Here is a 16,798-nt window from a genome sequence, read left to right as displayed (position 1 = left end):
AGATTCCTCTTCTCTAGTTCAAGCATGAATACCCTAGTGCCGTGGTCGGCAAACTGCGGCTCACAAGCCACATGTGGCTCTTTGGCCCCTTGAGTGTGGCTCTTCCACAAAATACCACGGCCTGGGCGAGTCTATTTTGAAGTGATGTTAAAAGAAGTTTAAGTTTGAAAAATTTGGCTCTCGCAAAAGCCGGTTTTGCTCAGTGGACAGAGCATCCGTTTGCAGACTGAAAGGTCCCAGGTTTGATTCCGGTGAAGGGCATGTACATTGGTTTAGGGCACATCCCTGGTGGGGGGTGTGCAGGAGGCAGCTGGTCGATGTTCCTCTTTCATCGATGTTCCTAGCTCTCTATCCCTCTCATTTCCTCTCTGTAAAAAAAATCAATAAAATATATTTTAAAAATAAATAAATAAATAAATTTTGGCTCTCAAAAGAATTTCAATCGTTGTAAAGTTGATATTTGGCTCTGTTGACTAATGAGTTTGCCGACCACTGTCCTAGTGGAGTGTTCTATTGTTTTGTAGCAATCCAAGTAACTGTCTCCTTTGTAATTTTCCCTCTCCTTACCATTCCAACACAGTTAATTGTCTTCACCTTCCCTCACCTCTCAGCTGCCCTGGCTCATTGAGCACCTGTCCTTTCCTTTAAGAGCTGAGCCACGTGCGTTCCTTCCTCCAGTGCACCGCACGCGGGATGCCCCGCACGGAATGCGTTCTGCCGCCTTCAGAGGCTCGGGCACTCATGGCTTCTGAAGAGGCTTTTGCTCACGAAACGTCCCTGAGAGCATTCTCAGCTGACCTGCGCTGATCCCGCATGTATAAGATAACCTGAAGTTGGAAGGGACCAGAAGACACCCTTTCAACACTTTTGCGCCTCTAAAACTTGGGTGTTTATCTGATTAGAGAGCTCTCATGAAATGGCAAGATCTATTGCTCATGAAACCTCAGGCTTGTACTATTGGGTATTGTCTGGGAAACATTTCCAAAGGAGAAACATATTAAAGAGGAAGTAGAATGTTGTTAGTGTAAATGAGAGTACTTCTTCTAAGCAGGTTTTCCCCCTAGAATTTACCATAGTTAGGTGGCATTAGCGTGATGCTTCCAGTTTATATACACTGAGTGGCCAGATGATGATGATCTCTGAACACATAATCTGGCCACTCAGTGTCTATCCTATATAATAAAAGGCTAATATGCAATTGTCCCCTCCACCAGGAGTTCCACCAGCAGGCAGGCTGGCCAATCTCCCATGTCCCCTCCCCCTGGCCAGGCTGGCCAGACCCCACCCATGACGAATTCATGCACTGGATTCATGCACTGGGCCTCTACTACTACTACTACTACACACACACACACACACACACACAAACACACGGAGTGGCCAGATTATTATGTGTTCAGAGATCATCATAATCTGGCCGCTCGGTGTATGTGGTCTTGTAACTTCGCACACATTGAGACATGCTTTATAGCAGGGGTGGGATTTAGAAGGAAACAGCCACATTGCATAGGGACTTCCCCCATAAGACAGACAACTGGCCTCAGTGGGTACACTATCTGCTCCCACGTTGGCTCTTGCTGGCTCTGTGCTTCATCCTCACGTTCCCGTTTCCACAGAGCAGGACCCTGGTGCAGGCCTCAGCGTCCCTCTTTCCTCTTCTGCGTTCAGCTTACCCATCTTCGGAAATGTCACCACCATAAGCTCCTGTGCCTGCTCTGGTCTTGTGACCTTGAACCATGTGTCTGTAGGCAGCTTTATGGGCGGCCTGGTCCGTGCGGACTGCAGATCCCAGTGGCAGGCACCTAACCTGTCTCGTTCATCCCTGACTGCCTGGGACTGGAATAGCAGATGCTCAAGATGTGAGTGTGGTCAGCGTACACCTGGCCCTGTGTGTGTGTGTGTCTCTCTCATGTGCATTTGGACCGGCCACGCCCTGGAGCTTCTGTCCTCTATTTGGATGATGTGAAGTAGATTTCACCTCCTGTCTGTTCTGGGAGGAAGACGGGAGTGCAGGGGTCACAGGCGGCTGCGGACAGGGCGGTCCCGGAGAGCGTTCCTGACCGAGGGCCCCGAGGGGCGGGTGCTGGTGCTCACCGCAGGCAGGCGTCTCACACGCGGCAGGTGCGCAGCCGTGGGGGGGAGCCCGGGAAGTGCTCTGTGTGTGTGCTTTGTCGGTGATGTGAGGCATGGCCGTGGGCTGGGAATGAGGAGGGAAGAGGAGAGACCAAATGGCATGAAACAGTGGCCTGTGTGAGCGGCAGACGAGGAGGGCCAGGGAGGGGTAACCTGGCTGGGCATGGTGCCCCGGCTGCATGGTAACCTGGCACAGGGTGGCAGAGAGCCTGACTTCGCAGCAGCATTCAAGTCTACAAAGTACAACCACCCAAGAGAGGGGGCCGGGGGCTGAGGAGGAGTGGGGAGCAGAGATTAGTGTACTGATTGACCGCGAGGTGTGGAAAGAGGGGATCAGGGGCAGTTAAAGGAGGTCCATCCTTCTGTGGCAACGTGTTTTAAGGTTAGGGCTTTCGAGGGACTGAGCTAGAGAGGTAAGAAATGGTGGCCTCCGAGCAGCGAGCCTGAGGTTAATATTATGCAGGGGCTGCAGTCTTTTCTGACAACCTTGAGGTGCCTGGCTGGCTAGGATGCCAATCAAGATCACTGACAGAGAACAGGCGAAGGAACTGGCGAGCCCAGGACACTGGTCTGCTGAGCACCTTATAGACTAGTCTGGAAGCAGCGATGAGGAGCAGGCGGCACTCTGTTGATAGGGGCCCGTGATAAGGTCTCTCTGAGTCCTGAACTGAGGAGGGGAACCATGGAGAGCTGATCACCCTCCAGCCCAGGCTCCCTCTCCGGGCAGGTCCCATGGACAGCTCCGCAGTGGATTCTTGTTACTGCTGCGGTCCACCTTGGGGAAATGCTGTCACCTTTTAGCCACTTTCCTTGTTGCGGACTTTGCTTCTCTTTCTCTGTGCTACACGGTGCTGCTGTGAGCATGCGCACAAGCGTCTCCCAGTGGCCTTCTCTCGGGGAAAGATGGCAGCCACATGCGAGGGCTCCCCGGGCAGAGGCTCGGGGCACACGCCCCGGTAGCAGGGTAGATGCCACTCCCTGGGCCGTGCCCAGTGCTTCCCAAAGAGACGCTCTCAGTTCATACCCACCCAGCAGGAAGTCCGCGTCCTGTCCCACCCCCTGCTCTTCCCTCACATTCCCAGGTCAGGGATTGTTGGTCAGCTGGTAGCACCAGATGTGTTCCGTTTTCTTTGCTCATGGGGATGTGAAAAGGTGCATGCAAGGTGCGTGCATGTTTCTCTTGTTTTAATGCTTATTTTTGCAGTTATAACTGCATATACCATCTACAATCTCCTGTGTTTATATAGTAGCTATTCTCTAATGTGAACAATGAAAATGTTGGCATTTTCACTTTTCCCCTCTATAGTACCACCCGATTCTAGTCACTGTTATCCTTCTTCGTGTTTACCAGGTAGATACGTTTGATGCTCTAAATGAATGCTTTTGGGATAATAGATGAAGCAAAGAGCGAACTTTCTTGACCCCGCCTTCCTTCTGCTCTCCCTCCTGGGCTGTGCCAACCCCATCATTTGCGTGTGGCTGCACCTTTGCAGTCTGTGCTGACGTGCTAGGGCCCACGTCCTCCCCGGAGAATCCCAAGGTTGTCTAAGTCTCCTAAAGGGTTTATAGTAACCATGTCCTTTGCGTGCTTGATTGGCAGAACGATGTCTATGGAGACGCTAACGTGGAGGGCAGGTGCCCCGGGAATAAGGGCTGTGGCCTGCTCTTCCTCATGGACCTCCTGGGCATGTCTCCTTCACCTCCTGCCACAGCGTGTCAGAACGGTAAAACGCGAAGTCAGCCTGATTCTTGCAAGGGACTTGATCTCTTTTATGAGTTTTATAAAGGTCTTTTTATTGTTTCACTCTGATACATTTGCTAATATGTATTTCCAGGATCGGCTTTGCTTTGTTTTCCCTCTGGATCAGAGAGATAATTTCTTCAGAACATTTCCTGGAGTTCTATCTTTATTCCAGGGAAGTAGTTCTTGTATTTCACAAAAGGTTTTTTAAGCATAATTTCCCACGTTTGATGTTTTTCTCATTCTTTTGTGCTTCCTCTGTGAGAACCTCAGTTCCGAATGCCTCAGATCTCCTCTGGCGGCCTTTATTCCTTCACATCCTCCGTTCTCCTCGTTCAGTCACCGGGGTCCTCTTTGTGTTCTTAAACGTCCCTTTCCCTTTGCCTCTCCCAGCTCCATCGTCATCATTGGAAAGTTTTATTCCTGCTTGTTCTCAGAGTTTAGTCAGCTCTGTTGTGTTTCACATCATCCCTTCTCTGTCACCATTCCTACGTTTTCTACTTTTTTTTTTTTTCTTTAAAAAAAGTGGTGGCTTCAACAAGTTTTAAAACTTATTGGCAAAATATCCGTCACCATGTTCACCTCTGCAGGGCCTCCCAGCGGTGGTTTTCTCTGGCATCTTGTTCCGATGCTGCGCCGGGTCCCGTGTCATCCTCAGCCCTGCGGCTGGCCCTTCTGAGACCGGCTCCAGGGTCGTGGGAGGGTCCAGTCCTGGGGTCCATGGTCTGAAAGCTCTCTCTGCTTCCAGAGAGAAAGGAGGTGGCAAATATCATTTCTCAGGCTCTTATTTTGGTGGTCTTTCTCTTCTGCTTCTCTGTTGTCAAATGGTCATGAAAGGCTTTTCACTGTAAGCCCCGTTTATACCGTTATAAGGACTGGCATTGGCTTTCCATGGCCCTTCCTCCCAGAGCTAATCTTTGCTCCCGGTGGTTTTGAATTCATCAATGCTCTCTCTCAGCACTCACCGTGTCTTATCTCTTCCTTCTTCCCACGTGACAGGAGCCTTATCGTAGCTAGCTTTTGGTGGTTAATTTTTCTCCTGACATTACAGTAAATGAAGCTCATGATTTGTCTTTATTAACCTTATTGAATTTGCATAATTTTAGAATCCAAAGGAGAGACACATATTCACCCTGGAACTCATTTTAGCTTTTGATATTTAGCACTTGTTAGATACTAAGGAATATGTGTATATATGCACATATATAGTAAATAAAAACATGTTAACATATTACACCTGCATAGTGTATGATGCCTTGATATCTTGACATAGGACAGACAACACACTATTTAGATACATTCTTAACTTTTCCTTTATGATAGAATGAGCTGTGGTGGAAACCATGGTAGGGAAAAACCCAGACTGATAAAACCATAATCTAGTATTTCTTATTATGTTATCTTCCAGTTAAGTTGTCAGACATGTGCTTTGTGTGTATGATAACCTATATGTTTTAACACATTAATTTCTGAACATGTCTACTAGCCTTTAAAAGTGTAACCCGGCATTGAACGTCTCTGTGAACTGTGTGAACTCTCAGGGTAATTGAGAGGGAGCCAGCAGACCGAAGGCGCAGTGGAAGTCTGTTTTCACCAATATAAATATCTTTTATTGCAGACAGCTCTAAACGTTGTTTCCCATTAAACAGCTAGCACTTGCCGCAGAATATCAGTTTGCATCATTAGACACAAGGATTTAAAAATTTTCCATTAAAATATTCATGATATGTAAAATGCGAATGGTAATAGTCTCTTCCCACAGACAAAAATAACATTTTCACTCTCATTATTCAGCAAGAACTAACTTTGCTCCAAGACAAAGGAGGGATATGTTTATACACAAACCATTTGCCACGCTTTAGAGGTTGAACGTGGAAGGGGCCAGAATACCTGAGGCCCCTCCTCCCCCCTTACACTCCCCGTTCACATCTGGCTCCCCCGTGGGGCCTCCGTGGAGGGTGACGGCGATTAGCCAGGCTGTCTGGCCGCCTGGGTGTTATCGGCTCTACAAGACAGAGGCTAATGGCGCGGCCTCAGCCGGAATCTTCCTGACTCACCGGCGACAAGCCGATAGCAGGCAGCGCAGCGGGCACTGCGCCCTGGCCACGTCTTCCTGTGTCACCAGCCGGGGAGCAGCGGGAGAGGAGTCCTCCTCGGCCTCCAGCTCTCCTCGGTGGCTTTGGCTGTTGCCTCTAGTTCTGGGAGGAAAGACCATCCATCTCTCCCTCCTCCGTCCCTGCGGCAGAGCAGTGGGAGGCGCCCTGGCGCCTGGCATCTGAGGCAGAACCCTGCAGGAGACACTGTGCGGAGCGGCCACCGCGTGGGGGCTGCTCTGGAGGGGGGCGGCGGTCTGGAAGGACACGCAGACCCCAGCGCTCCGCTCTGGCTGTCAGTGTCAGCTAAAATGTGACCCCCAAGCCGAAACCGGTTTGGCTCAGTGGATAGAGCGTCAGCCTGCGGACTGAAGGGTCCCTGGTTTGATTCTGGTCAAGGGCATGTACCTTGGTTGCGAGCATATCCCCAGTGGGGGGTGTGTAGGAGGCAGCTGATGGATGTTTCTCACTCATCGATGTTTCTAACTCTCTATCCCTCCCCCTTCCTCTCTGTAAAAAATCAATAAAGTATATTTAAAAAATAAAAATGTTCCCCCAAGCTCCTCTGCGGCAGTGATGGCTGGAAGGGGGTGCCCTGGGAGGTCACAGGTGTATGCGATGACCCCAGAAGGGCGGGTCCTCCTTGATGGAACCGGTGCCTTAGCCATTTCTTGTTTGGGTGACAAAGCTCCTCTTCTGCGGAGGCAGACAGGTGGGGGCTCAGTGCCTCGGGGCCCTGTGAGACCGCCTGCATGCAGCATCGCGGCGCCTTTCTGGGCCCGGCCGGGGACGCTGACCTGCGGGAAGCCTGGCTCCTGGCAGCAGGGCCACTGCTAAGGGGACGGAGCTCAGGGAGAGGAGCCTGGCCGTGCAGACCGGGTGTTCCCGTGCTCCCTATGGGTCCAGTTTATGATATCTCGGGTGAAATACGGAGTCTGCCACCCTGTGAGCCCCTCTCAGCTCCCCCCATGGTGACTTCTCAATGACACCATGCCCTCGGGTTTGCTGAGTGAGCAAACACACGTGCAGGCCATGGAGGTGTAGGAAGGATCTCGGACGTCAGCCAGGATCATGTTTTAATTTGACACAGGAGGAAGCGGAGGCTCTGAAGGGTCCCAGGGCCACTCACTCCCCGAACTCCCCACCCCCCTGCCCCCACTTATGCGTCTGTGCTGCATGTGCCTCCTCAGATGCCCTAGGGTCCTGAGGTCCGCAAACTGCGGCTCTTTGGCCCTTGAGTGTGGCTCTTCCACAAAATACCACGGCCTGGGCGAGTCTATTTTGAAGAAGTGGCATTAGAAGAAATTTAAGTTTAGCCAAAACCGGTTTGGCTCAGTGGATAGAGCGTCAGCCTGCGGACTGAAGGGTCCCTGGTTTGATTCCAGTCAAGGGCATGTACCTTGGTTGTGGGCACATCCCCAGTAGGGAGTGTGCAGGAGGCAGCTGATCGATGATTCTCTCTCATCGATGTTTCTAACTCTCTATCCCTATCTCTTCCTCTCTGTAAAAAAAAAAATCAATAAAATATATTTTTAAAAAAAAAGAAGTTTAAGTTTAAAAATGTGGCTCTCCAAAGAAATTTCAATCGTTGTGCTGTTGATATTTGGCTGTGTTGACTAATGAGTTTGCCAATCACTGCTCTAGCAAACAAGGCAAACTTATGTCAGGTAGGAGAGTGAAGTCTAGCACTAAAGTGCTCTAATTTTTTTAATTGGAATATTAGTCATTCCACTCCGGGCGATTCTCTTCATACCTATCTTTCTCATCCTACCAATCTGAAAAACTACATGTTATTTGTGTGTTTTTTCATACTCATCATATGACAGTGGTAATTTAAACGTAATGTGTTACAATAGTCATAATACTAACTTTAATTTTCATTTATGCTAATCATATTTAAATGGTCTCTGCAAGCACTGCAGATTAATTTATTAATATGCACAAGCCTTAGATTTTTAGCAAAATTTCCCCATTGTACAAGTGAGTTTCAAAATACAAGTGTGGGTTTCGCTATAAGAGGTTTTACATAGAAAGGCATACATAATTGGTCTCATTGGTAGTGAATTTTCGGCTATGAAAATTGTGGTAATAATTGATAATTATTTAGATCTAAGACATATACAGAAAATGCAGGCAAATTAACTCTGATTTAATAGTAACAAAGGTGATAAATAGACTAACCGAATTCTCTGGTAATTATTTCTAATTATTATATTGACAGAATTCAGGTTCGTGGGCAATTACCATCTATTTCTGCCTAGTTCGGCTGGGAGATATAGGCACCTTGAAAGGCGGGGGAACATTTTCCACTGAAAAGGAGCCGTTTAAAGGAGCAAGGGCTTATCTCCGAGTGCTCAGAATGCTCTTATCCTCCCGTGCACTTACCACCTCTCACTTCTGGAGAAGATTGTGGGATATTCCTTCGCTCTTCTAAGTGACGTCTGTCTTGAGGATCAGATATTCGGGTTTCCTGTGTCTCCAGAGACTGGGAGATACAGACTCATTACATGTTCAATGCAGACATGATATCGGCAGGATCGATGTTTGAGCCAGTTTCTTAACTCTGTTTCTAATATTGTTTTTTATATATCCTTAGGTTCTTAAATTCACATTGATAAGTTTCTAACACTGAAAAACATATACGTTTCCTTTTCTGGCCCTTTTAGTTATAAATATATCTTGTGTTCTGAAATCCATTCTGGTGCTGTGATTAAATATCCCTGAATGCAAGTATTACGCCTGTTGATATTCTCTGTGTGCCCATTTTCAGTTTCCATTGGCTTTCCCCTCCATCAGCAGTCACACCTTGACAGCAACTCCGACCTTGACCAACCCGAGGGCAGGAGGTCCCCAAAGAGTGTGTGTGGTTTCACGTCCCTGTCCCCCTCACCCCTCAGGGCACGGGAGGCGGGCTTTTGCCCAGCACGCCACTCCAGCTCTTTGAATTTTCCGAGGACTTCCAGTTTTCTTCGCAGTGGACCTCTGGTATCACGTTTTAAAAAGTGTCCCTGGTGTTCCCTGACTTCTCTGGCACCATCCTTTCCCCATTCTCCTGCCGTCAATCATGTTCCCCCACAGAATCCACTTGCTATTCAATCTGTAGGTACTGGCCCGGGTTCTCAGACTTTTTTCCCACCCTATACTCTCCCTTTGGAAAAGCTCACCAATTTCCATAGATTTTTTAAAGATTTTTTTATTGGTTTTAGAGAGGAAGAGAGAGAGATAGAGATAGAGATAGAAACATCAAGGATGAGAGAGAATCATGGATCGTCTGCCTCCTGAACGCCCCACATTGGGGACTGAGTCCACAACCTAGGCATGTGCCCTCGCTGGGAATTGAACCATGGCCTCCTGGTTCATAAGTTGACACTCAACCACAGAGCCAGGCGGGCAGGGCCCAATTTCCATAGATTTAGCCTCTATGTCAATTACAGATAAACTTCTCCATAGCCCAGGTCCTAGGACTCCTCCTCTCCCCAATAACCTCCATGCAGGCTGTGGCTCGATGGCCGAGTCTAATTGTTTGTCCTGCAGGCGCCTCAAGCTGAATGCGAAGAAGAGTGGGGCGATGGTTATTAGGTAAGACTTCTTAGAGGAGATGAGACTTCTTTGTGCGGAGTCTTGAAGGTGCTAGCTCTTCAGGAGAAAGCAGTGAGGGGCGAGGGAGAAGTACACGTTGATAGAACAGCGACATCATGGCGACCAGAGAGCAGGGCCGGCCTGAGACAGCGGGGGGGTTTGGGTATGAATGATGCTCGGGGCGCCTGCAGGGGAATGACTACAGAGATCTAGTCAGCATGCACATGTCTTTGTGTAGCGCGTCACTAAGAAATAATTTATGGGTTTTAAGTCGATGAGAGATATGATTTAATTAGTCTGTTAGAATATTCATTGTACAGTCGGCAGAGGACCGGCCTAGAGAAGATAAAGCTGGAGGCAAAAAGACATAATTTAAAACCTTTAGACACTAAACAAATACAAATGGAAAACAGAGATAGTGAGATAATGGCCACCAGGGCAACCAATGGTTAATACCTTTCAGTATAAAAAGGTCATACAGATTGGTATTAATCTGGAAAACATATGAACATTTGTTCAGGAATGTATGCATACGGCGTTTGTACTAAAGTGAGGACATGGGAAAGACAGTAATCCAAAGCGGACAGAGGGAGAGGCTGCGGGCTGTGCGGCAGTGATGGGTGGGAGGGGCCCTGGGAGGTTACCAGGCTTAGAGATGACCCCAGGAGGGCGGGGCCTCCATGATGGAACCAGCGCCTTGGCTCCCCCGGTTCCACCAGTGACGCGCCTTAGCCGTTTCGAGTTTGGGTTTCCCCAGCCCCAGTGACAGGTCGTCTTCCGCAGGGGCAGACGGCGGTGGCTCAGATTGTGGCCAGCGTTGGGGTTCTTGGGTTCCCTAAGGCAGAAATCGAGAGGCAACCGCAGAGGAGTTTCCAGACAGATTTTATTAAGCTGATGCCTGAGCAACAGCGAGGCCGCGCAGAGGAGAGGAAGGGGTCTGGCTGGGAAGGTCTGGCGCGCTCGCTGCTGTAATAAGCTGGGGACTCGGTGGGTTTCTGGGAAAAGGCAGGCTATTTGGAAAAAAGGGAGCTTGCGGGATTTTGCATTTCGGGGGTGTGTGTGGCTTCCTTTGCCAGCTGTGTTATTGCACCTGTGCTGTGGGAGCACAGAGGCAGCTGCTCATGGTCGCCACCCTAGGGCGGTCGCGTAGAGGTCAACTGGGCATGTGGGTCAAGTGTACACAGGCCCTTAGGAGGGAGGTAAGCACAGCGCCCCCTGCGGTTCTGGGCAGGGAGTGGCACGGGGGGGGGGCGGTAAGCGTCTGCCCAGGTCTTCACTTGTCTTCGCGGACACCCAGCGCTGTCCATCCCCGGCCCAGGTCCCTTTGCTGTCCCAGAACCTCCCTCCTGCTCGGTTCCGGCTCTGTGGTTCCTCCCTCCTGTGGTTCCTCCTGTGGTTCCTCTGTGGACTGTCTCTACACTTAGATCTCCTTCTCTGTCTGGCTGAAACCAATCATGTTTGTAAACAATGGACACCGATCCACAGATTCCATTGTCATTTTTCATCCCCTGCCCCCCAACGTAAGGCCTGGGCCCTCTCATGCTGTGAGGTTCAGATCCGTCATCCTGACCCCATGGTCTCCTGACCAGCCGTCCTGCTGCATCTCGGCGGGACAGTCCTCCTGAGGTAGGTTACCCCTCCTGTGGGTTTCCTCGTCCACTCACCGTGACCCGGAGGCCTGATTTGTCAGGACTCGGCAGTAATCTATGTTTATTGAATATTTATCCCCATAAATATTTATATATGCTCTTATTATCTTTTCCGCTGCCCCTAACAAGAACATTGCTGTCACAGTGCTTTGTCCTGTCATTAGGTTGTTATATTGTCCAAGCTGCCTGGAAGAGCCCCCTGGTTGTATGAGCGACCGCCGCGTCTACCATTACAGTCAGATCCGCTTAGCGTAATATTTTGCAAGCAGTTTCCCGGCCATTGGGTGGCCACAGGCATTGCAGAAGGTCGGATGCAGTAAAACAACGCAGCTGCCAACGGGGCAGACACTGGATCGCAGCAGGTCTTCCTCAGAAGCCTCGCCCGGTGGCCACACACCTGCAGGCCCGAGGCCTCACCCCAGGGCCCGGAGGCTCAGACCCGATGCGGTGCTGGTCGGAGGCGTAACCGAGGCGTTATTCTGAATCCAGACTGCAGGGTGAAACGGATGGAGACAGGAAGTCAGTGACCGTGCATTTTATTGTTCCAATCTCAGCGGCCGGCCAACCGGGCCCATTGGGATGACGAGACATGGCTTTCCCACCTCAGGGGGAAAGCGGTTTCCATGGTGGTGGTTTGTGTTTGTCTCGACGATAAAGAATGTTCAAGAGCCTGGAATGCCTTCCTGCTCACGATTTCTAGTCTGTGACATCGGACAGATTGTTAGTCTGTGACATCAGACAGAGTGGTCCAAGCCCTGCCTCCATTACAGCACGTTCACCAAACGCACGCGCGGGCCTCTGGCACTGGGCCTCGCCCCAAAGTGCATTCGGTGCGGTGGCTCCCCAGCGCATTAGCTTTTATTAAAAGCGTTCTGCTGTGCCAGCCGCTCCTCCTAATTGGTTTACGGGCAGCCCCCACCGCTCAGACAGGTCCTAATTGCATTTCTCCACAAACCCAGTTTGATTTATGGTTCCTTATTTGCCCTGCATTTTTAATAATAATAAATTGGAGTAAAATCCTGGAGCCATTAAATAACGTCTGCAGTGGCTGGGCTTCCAGAAGGGTCCCTAAGAGGAGTTTGGCCTTTGTTTAAAGACGTGTAGTCCGGTTGCCGCCTCCTGCGTGATGTCCAGCCACATTGTCTTCATTACGCTGCCAGAGGTCAGCTGTTTTTCGCTGGGGTTTCTATGTACATATTTTTAGAATTACCTGGAAGGTTGGAATGGATTGTGTAGAATGAAAAAAAAATAGTCTGATAAAGGTTGTGGATACATTTGTATTTAGAACAGGAACAAACATATATTATCCAGAGACAGCACGAGGGAACAGCTGCATAAATGTCCTTGTTGCCTCTTTGTTAGGAAACCTCCAGTTAAACACTCTGAACTTAAATGCCTTTATTAACAAACTTTTTAAACAAAAGTTCAAGCTTTTCTTCCGTATAAAGTAATATTTTAAAGTGACATTTTCTAGGAATGCTCTCTAAAGTAGCTTGAAATAAAGTAGACACTTAACAGTGATTATAAAATTCGTTTGTTTGTAGCAGTGAGGTTTTCTTTGTTCATTATCAGTAATCTGGTCTTGACTGTCCAGAATATTTTATGCAGCCTGGTCCTTAGGAGCTCCCGCTTCCCCCTGGTTCGCTCTCAAACCGCCTCCTGCTGTTCTCTCCACAGGTGAAAGGCCCGCCCCTGGCAGGTGCGTTCAAAGAGAGGCCAACCAAGCCCACAGCCTTCCGGAAATTCTATGAGCGCGGAGACTTCCCCATCGCCCTGGAGCACGACTCGAAAGGAAACAAGATCGCGTGGAAGGTAAGTCGGGGCCCCACCGGAGGGCCCACCGCCCGCCCGCCGGCTGCGGCCGGGACTGGCCCGGTGCACACGCGTGGCCCGCCACATGAGGAGGTGGGCCGGCCTCGGGGGGAGCCCTGGGCGAGCTGTCCACCTGGACCAGTGGTCGGCAAAACCATTAGTCAACAGAGCCAAATACCAACAGCACCGCGATTGACATTTCTTTGGAGAGCCACATTTTTTAAACTTAAACTTCTAATGCCACTTCTTCAACATAGACTCGCCCAGGCCGTGGTATTTTGTGGAAGAGCCACACTCAAGGGCCAAAGAGCCGCATGTGGCTCGAGAGCCGCAGTTTGTCGACCACGGACCTGGACAGACAGTCACATTCTGACCACAAAGTGAGAGTGGCAGAGGGTGGTGCCCGCACAGTGCCTGGTGCCTGCATCCTCTCTGCTCTTCTGAGAAGTGGCAGCGCGGAGGGCACAGGCACGTATCTCCCAGACGCGTCCCGCCCTCGGGGCACCTGCCGTGCGGGGAAGCTGCTTCCTGAGTGGATGGGTCAGCGTGGTGGCCCTGCCCCTCCCGCCTGCAGCCGTGTGGCCGAGCGGCTGACACGCGTGCCCGCCCAGGGTGACCCCTGCCCCGGGACCTTTGCACACCGGCGCTTTTTTGACAAAAGGTTAATTGGCTGCAAAATAAATGTGTCGCCTAATGGCTCCCATCTAATGGGGCTGCCTCTCCCTGCGAGGCTCGCTGAGGTCATCGGTAAAAGCTCATCCATCTCTCACCCCGGAGGAGGCTGCTCCATTCCATTTGAGAAGGAATGCCCGTCTCTGACCGGCCTCTGCCGGTTAATTATCTTCGCTATCATCGGCTCTGCTGTGGTGATATTTATCAGCCAGAGGGCTTCGCGGCTGGAAACAGAAAAGCGTGAGAGCGTCACGTTGGGTGAAGGGACAGAAAAGGGTTTTGCCAAATGTCATTGAGAGTGAGCCACTGGCCCGTCTCACCAAAGCCACGGCAGGGTCTGAGGGCGAACGCAGGAGCTGTTTGTGATTAGCAACAAATACATTTATGCTAACGGGTAAATGCTGGAGCTGAGGAATTTATCAGTGTCTTAGGAAGGTTCATTGGTATTAACTTCTGCCCTTTTAATAGAAAAAAACACACAAAGCAGATTGTTTGCATTATTCCTGGCGTGTCTGCATGTGTTTTCACGGAATTATCTAACATTTCTAAACCTTGAGCAGGCATCTGCTATTCAGTTATTGAACTTAGAATTGTTACAAATTATTTGGCAAGAGCAATCTGAACGGGTCCTTGTTGAATTCTCTCATACATTTTTTAGGATGATGAAGGACATTCTCACCATGTTTTTAATCATCTACATTAACATGCAAAATGTGTTATGTGAAAATGTGCATATTTTAGCCGTAGCATACTAGTGAGTGCGTGTTCCCAACACTTACCGTGGTTTGGGGGTTTGTTTGTATTTGATTATGTTTGTTAGTCTATTTACCGTTTTACACAAGATAACACCCTGGAAGTACCCAAATATGGCATACGCTTTCTCAGAAAAGAGCGTGCCCCATTTCTTTATAAAAAGTGAGTGGCTTTGGTCTTTTAAGTAATTACAGGACATAAAAATCACACCAATAAAAACCTCAGGCTCCTCCCCCTCCTGAGGCTGATGAAGCCGGCCCCCAAGGTGTCAGGACCCCTTCTCCGGGCTCTGGAGCGGCTGGCCGGCCCCCATCAGCAGGCCCTCAAGGCTGTGTGTCATGAAGGAGACAGGGAAACGGCCATGCATGTCAGGACTCTCGGCCGCCATCCTGAGCGGGCGTCACAGCTCAGTGCCCATGGAAACAGCCATTTGTCCCTCCTGCCGGAGGACAGGGCGGACGGGGGGTAGGGAATGGTGGGGGGGGGGCATGTGTGCTGCCTCTGGTGCCCTTCGATGGTCCTGGGGGGATGCCGGAGGTCGCAGCCGCGAACGCCGCTCAGCCCGGCTGGCGCCGCCAGATGTGCCGCTCAGCACTGCAGTGTGCCAGGGAGACCGGGCACCGAATGCTCATTTCAATTAATTGTGATGGAACGGCCACACGGTCACCGTATAGACAGCCGCTCTGCATTAGGAGGACGGCAGTGAAACACACAAGCCGAGCCGCTACCTGGACAAAGGGCCATGGCGAGGTGGCCTCCTGGGAAACGGGGAGGGCCCGGGGTCTCGGTCAGGCCGCCCGTGCTCAGCACCCGGGCCTGGGCGAACACGAGGGCGTTTTCAAAGCATCTGCGGTGCCACTTCCTACGGGCTGCCGGTGGCAGGATGAGCGGCTCTGGCCTGGAACGGGAGGTCTCCGGGCGCGCTCTGCCTTGTATTCGGTATGTCAGTATTCGTTTTCTAACAGAGCAGAGGAGCTGGGGTGAGTGATGGTCAGCCATGAAACGCCTGGTACTTACCTAACGCGGTTCACCTGCCCATTGTCTGCATTTCCTGGACCGGGCTGACGGCAGCGAACATGACGGGACTCTGTCCGTGTAGACACCCCCCCCCCCCACCCCTCCAGAGCACAGGCGGCGGCGATGGCAAAGACACACCTTCACAGGGGCACCAAGGGCCCTTCAACTTGTGTGTGAGTCAGTGTGTGTCCAGGCGCAGGCCCTGACCGTGTGGTGGCCTCAGCCCGGCCAGGTCAGTGCTGGGGGGAGGGGGGTGGTGGGGGGGCCTTCCCGGCATCCCAGAGGGAAGAGAAATGACACACCAACTTTCAGAACATCCAGGTGTGTCCCCCCGTCCACTCAGGGGAGGGTGGAGGGGGTCCGTCGCTGGGGGGGAGGGTGAAACTGCGCTAACCGCCAGCGTTACGGCAGGCGTCATGGGAACAGGAGCCGATGTGGGCGCTGGCGCTGCTTTCCGTAACCGCCTCTCCCGCCCGACACCCCGCCCGCCAGTCTACATCAGCCCCGGTCTCTGATCCCCTCCCCTCCCGCCACTCCCTCCTCTCCCTCCTCCCTCCTCCCTCCGAGTCCCTGGCCCTTCTTCCTCCCTGCCCTGCCTCCTCCCTCCTCCCCCCTCCTTCCTCTCCTCTTTCCTTACCTCTGGGCCCCACGTCCCCCCACCTCCCGGCTTTTCCAGGGCTGTTCAGGAGGAGGAGCGGGAGCCTGTCCGAGTTCTCTGTTCCGGGCGGAGTCTGAACCGGGAACGACAGGCTCCTGACAGCTAACAGGGACATGGGCTCGAGGGAAGGGCGCTGTGGAAACGCCGTTTCACACGCTCCGCCATCCTGAGCCGCTGGTTTAAAATAGGCCCGAACACACGTCATTGAAAATACCCACCTCCCCGCAGACCCGGGGGAGCTGGGGAGAATTAGCACACGGGGTTCCTAAAAATAACGAGCCGGCACGAGAAACCGTCCGTCCTGGAGACGAGGCCAGCTGGGCCCGCGCCCGGCCAGCCCGCATCCCTGCCGCCAGGCTGCTGGCGTGGAGGTGCCACCGGGACCGCCTGTCCCACCGCCCAGCACCCACCGCCCAGCGCCCAGCGCCCACTGCCCACCGGCCACCGCCCACCCACTGCCCACCAGCCACCGCCCACCACCCACCAGCCACCGCCCACCGCCCACCAGCCACCGCCCACTGCCCACCGCCCACCGCCCACCGCCCACCCACCGCCCACCGCCCACCCACTGCCCACCACCCACCGCCAACCAGCCACCGCCCACTGCCCACCGCCCACCACCCACCGCCCACCCACCGCCCACCACCCACCAGCCACCGCCCACTGCCCACCGCCCACCACCCACAGCCCA

At 51.9% G+C, this 16,798-nt stretch overlaps 1 protein-coding gene across 2 annotated transcripts in view; it reads left to right on the top strand.

The window, feature by feature from the left end:
- Window positions 1-16,798, top strand: part of PACRG (parkin coregulated) — a 230,769-nt gene that overhangs the window by 35,242 nt on the left and 178,729 nt on the right. The window contains exon 2 of one of the 2 annotated variants that reach the window (XM_036420362.2): window positions 12,873-13,007. The exons of the other annotated variant lie outside the window; for it this stretch is intronic. Within the exon in view, the coding sequence (XP_036276255.1) occupies window positions 12,873-13,007 (135 nt within the window). The remainder of the gene's footprint in view (window positions 1-12,872; window positions 13,008-16,798) is intronic. 2 annotated transcript variants of the gene reach the window in all.

This window comes from Pipistrellus kuhlii, unplaced genomic scaffold, assembly GCF_014108245.1.
Source record: "Pipistrellus kuhlii isolate mPipKuh1 unplaced genomic scaffold, mPipKuh1.p scaffold_m20_p_67, whole genome shotgun sequence".
In the NCBI taxonomy this organism is placed as follows: Eukaryota; Metazoa; Chordata; class Mammalia; order Chiroptera; family Vespertilionidae; genus Pipistrellus; species Pipistrellus kuhlii.
This window is presented reverse-complemented; position numbering and strand designations above follow the sequence as displayed.